Raw genomic sequence first — 4,925 nt, forward strand, 5'->3', positions numbered from 1 at the left:
CCTGTAACACAGGGACAAAACACCAGAATGTAGAATGTCAATTAAAGATCAAAATAGTTGAAAAAATCTAAGTATACTAGAATATTCTCAAGTTGATATTGCTGAAATTATGATTTGGCATTTTTAATATCAGAAAGTAGTCTATATTGAACATTACAACATGTAGTCTACAAGCATAAATCTGAAAACAACTTTAATTTCACCAATCATGTTTTTACAAGATTATGTGTTTGGCTGTGCAAAATACTTAAATTATGAAATGCTAGTATCTCAAATTAAGATCTAGTTCTAGAAACATGAAACAGGTGGTTGATAAGATGATAATGTTCCAAATGATCTAAATGCAGTTAATAATACAGTTACTTTAACAGCAGCTAGATGGTAAGTCAGCTACAATATTACTATACCCATACATGTGTATCTGCTCCCAGCCACACTTACATGGGGATTTTAAGTGCAGTGGTCACTGCTCTGATGGCTCCTTCTCCACTCTCTCTAATTATTCGCAGTATCCGTTCAACCGAAAGAAAGAGAGAGTTCCACCTAGTGTCAACTGGTCGAATGAGTTGCAGCTTGCACTCCCTCTCAATGACCTCTGCAGCTGTAGAGGAGCGAGAGGTCCTATTCCAAAGTGATGAGCACTTAGCAAATGCTGCACGACTTATTTTCTTGTAGATGTCGTTGGAGTTGGCATTTTGGGCATCAGCTGTTGAGATCAAGTTAAGGAGATGACACGCACAACGGTGATGCTTTGGAAGCTGATATTCGGCACACTCATCATCTTCTTCATTCATTAAAGCTTCCACTTCAACAGCCTCTGTCTCCACTTCAGGATCTTCTTCGGGAACTTCTTCTTCCTTCTCACTGTCATTCACATCTTCACACCCCCCTTCAGCAGGACTTTCTTCATCACACCCATAAACCCTGAAGTCCTTGATGAAATTGGAGGCATTGTCAGTTGTAGTTCTGACAATCTTTTCCCGAATATTGTATTCCATGTGGATGTCATTCAGGGCTTCAGCTAGTACATCATAGGTATGTGATCCTTTCAGCCTTCGACATGCCAGAGCAACAGAACATCTCTCCAGGCTTTCTGGCTCGATCCAGTGGGCAGTAACACCTATGAAGCTTTGACGATGGGCCGTCCAACAATCTGTGGTTGTTGAGATGTATTTAATGTTCTGCATTGCATTCTTCACTTTTGCTTTCATTTGCACTGTTTTTTTTTTCAATCCTGTCTCTTAAAGTTGTCCGTGACATCACTGTGTAATTTGGCTGAATATGCTGCATTAAAGATATGAATCCAGGTTGCTCCACTACTCCAAAAGGGTGCAAACCCTGAACAACAAAGTTCATCACCGCAACATCTGTGGTCTTCTGAGAAGCTTTTGTATCTGCCACCGCCAGTTTCTGCTGCTTACTAGTTGAAGGACCTTCGCCAACAGACAAGCTTCCCTTCCTTTTAGTTGTCGTTGCTGTCAAGTCACTGTAACGCTGGAGATGTGATCTGTGCCTTCTCTGAAAATATATCAACAATAATAATATATTATTAATTAATTAATCAATCTTAATTCTAGGGGTGGGCGATATTACCTAAAATTTATATCACTGTATAATTTTTTTGTGATAATGGTATTATATCACGGTACTACAGGAATACTCCACTGAAAATATGATTCTACCTCTTTTCACTCTATCAACAATATAGTAGAACATATCCTAACAAAGAGAAAATATTTTTTTAAAAACAGATAGATTTCCCACAGATTCATTATAAACGCTCTCCATAATAATTTTAAATTTTTGGAGCTGTGCATCTCATTCCCACTCACTTGCACCGTCAGTGAACAGCTGGTGTTATATGCTCCGATACAGACAGTAGATTGCGCTGTGGCTTTTAGTCTGTCTGGAAAACCAACGATGGAGCGGAGTGGTGCTAAGAGTTGTGGGCTCAGACTGACCACACCTTTCTCTGCTAAAGAGTTCAGAAGAAAATGCACAGCAGTGTTTTACATTAATTGACTGGACAATGCTGGTCCGCAAACTCACAGCCCCCCCACCAACACTCTTGGAACCGATCCATATTAAACGTGAACGTTGTAATAACGACCGCTAAACGGCTAATGTAAAACAAACGAGCTTATGCCTGTGATAAATTACGTTCACTCAAGTGTTTGTTTTTACCACCGATTTTTACCTGCACTATCTAGGCAATGTGCAAGTGCAAACTTGTCCATAATACTAATTTCACAACCTAGAAAAGCTAGACCCTATATTACATTGTAAACGACGTCGAGCTAGCATGTGTGACAAGCTAACCTAGCTTACCACCTTACGTTCCCATGGAAGTTAGCTAAATAATGAAAACATCTTTGTACTCTTTTCTGGCGATTGCTGTATATTAACATGTACTTTGCTAGATTAGATTTATAACATGATGTCAGTAAACAAAATTAATACAACCTTGGCTAACATGTATAAGCCCGAGAAAATAACTTAGCATAGCAAGAGCTCTGCTTACCTCAATGTGTTTCTTTAGATTTGAAGGTGAATTCTTGAAAGCCAGTAGTTCTTTTCTTTGAGGCAGACAGTTGAGACACTGGAATTTCCATGATTCATTCCTGGAGCCTGTATATTTAAACATTTCTTTTAAATAGGGCCAAGGGTGGCTCGAGTCAGGGGGCTCAGCCTCTGGGTCCATATCGACTGTTGTTCAAATTACACTGCCGCTTCCAAATGCACGCCACGCTCTGCTGTCATTGGAGGCCGGGATAGCAGCACCTGATTGGTTTAAACTTCCGAGGCAGAAACGCAACCGATATTTTTTGTGAAGACAGCATTTTGGTGACTGATCAACCATAAAATGTAACGAGGTGCATTTTAGAAATGTAGTGGAGTAGAAAGTACAGATAATAGCTGCAAAATGTAGTGGAGTAAAAGTCAAAGTATACTCTATATTTTTTACTTAAGTAAAGTACAGATACGTGAAAAATGTACTTAAGTACAGTAACGAAGTATTTGTACTTCGTTACATTCCACCACTGCCAATAAGTGAAAAGAGAAGGGACATCACCAGAAGGAATGAACAGGATCTGCAGGTGCTAAATAACGACAGCATTCAGGATCTATATCTGGGAGAATGGAGGTGAGCTCAGCCTTAGACCAATGTAAACACCATTTAGATCCTTAATAAAAGGTGATGCCATTCTATACTACATGGCAAAAGCCTAACTATGTACAGAAGGAGGAAAAGTAGGATTTGCCAGAAGAGGAGATTAAATAAGTGATGATTGAATACTAAAGTGGTGCATTAGCTGTTTGAAAAAATGTTTAAACTATGTTCTACAACATGATTATTGATGTGTTTTGTTGCCAGTATCAATGAATGTGTGCATAAAACAGCAGAGAGCAAAAAAAGATGATGACTCTGTGCTGTGTTGTGATTGCTTTGTAACCCTGAATGTGAAACACACACACACACACACACACAAACTCAGACAGACACACACTCACTGTTAGTGCATAATTACTCATATCTTCTTGACATCATCTGTTGTTATGGCATCTCACGCAAACAGAACACATAGTTTCTCCACATCTGATTGGTCAACCAAAGATTTTATTATTATGGTAATAAGCTAGAGATTGATAAATATGAAAATCAAGTCCAAAGATACTGCTCAGTGGAACAGAGAGCAAGGAATCACATCAACATAGATGTATGAACCATCTAGAGGGGTCAAGAGGCATGGTATGGAAGTTTATGGAGTGCTAAAATAAACTGAAAATGACTGATAGTAAACTGATATTGTTGGAATTGTATTTTGCTTAAAGAAATATTATTGTGAATGCAAATGTCTCAGTATTAGTGATCAAATATGGAAACCTGAATACACTGTTTAGCAGAATTGCAGGAACCAGGAAGCATGGAATTTGAATTAAACAGGACCGGTGTGTTTAAGGACATACGTCTCTGTGATGTACCAGGTAAACGTACATGCATAATGGCAACTTCCCCTTTGATAGTACGTGTATTATTATACATTTTGCTTGGCTCAGTATCTGTTCTCACAATATGTGGTAACCTTCTCGTAATCACTGCCGTCATTTACTTCAAACAGCTCCACACTCCAACTAACTACCTCCTCCTCTCTCTGGCTGTGTCTGACTTCCTTGTAGGGGCTTTAATTTTGCCTTTCAGCTTGGATTCATCTGTACTCAGATGTTGGTATATTGAAGATGTATTTTGTAAGATACGGCTTATCATTGATGTTTCACTGTGTATGTCTTCTATTCTGAACTTATGTTGTATTTCTGTTGACAGATATTATGCAGTGTGTCAGCCTTTGAGATACAGAACTAAAATAAATGGTCATGTTGCTGGGATCATGATCCTGGTGAACTGGAGTGTTTCTGTCCTATTTGGACTAGGCATCACAGTTATGGGACTTTATCACGGGGAATGTGACATTACATGTCTTACAATTATTTATCCAATTACAATGGTTATGACAAGTTGTATGACATTTTTCTTCCCGGCAATCGTAATGCTCGGTATCTACATAAAGATTTTCCTGGTGGCACAGAGACAGGCACGTAGCATCCAGAACACAAACTGTCAGAGCATAAAGTCTGGAGCATCTGTCAGTAAGATGGAGAGAAAGGCCACAAAAACTCTGGCTATCATTATGGTATTTTTTCTGATCTCTTGGACTCCTTTCTTTCTTTATTACTCCGTGCAACATTTGACTAATTATTCAATACCAGCTACTGTGCATGAATCACTTCATTGGTTTGGAATGTCAAATTCAATGATCAATCCATTTATCTATGCATTCTTTTACAGCTGGTTCCGGGCTGCTTTCAGAATGATCATCTCCGGCAAAATATTTCAAGGTGATTTTGCAAACTCAAAACTGCTTTGA

General features: G+C 38.8%; 1 protein-coding gene across 1 annotated transcript; it reads left to right on the forward strand.

Annotated features, from left to right (window-relative positions):
• Window positions 1-4,004: 4,004 nt before the first annotated feature.
• LOC139664844 (trace amine-associated receptor 1-like) lies at window positions 4,005-4,925 on the forward strand. Its single transcript, XM_071543818.1, has one exon. It carries the CDS (start codon window positions 4,005-4,007, stop codon window positions 4,923-4,925), a length of 921 nt encoding a protein of 306 aa, XP_071399919.1.

Source organism: Centroberyx affinis, unplaced genomic scaffold (assembly GCF_046629955.1).
Source record: "Centroberyx affinis isolate AG114_WGS23_722 - 3 ecotype Tasmania unplaced genomic scaffold, CSIRO-AGI_Caff_v1 ptg004379l_1, whole genome shotgun sequence".
Lineage (NCBI taxonomy): Eukaryota > Metazoa > Chordata > Actinopteri > Beryciformes > Berycidae > Centroberyx > Centroberyx affinis.

Coding starts and splice junctions, on each gene's coding strand:
- LOC139664844 (XM_071543818.1), top strand. CDS start 4,005: ATGGCAACTTCCCCTTTGATAGTACGTGTATTATTATACATTTTGCTT.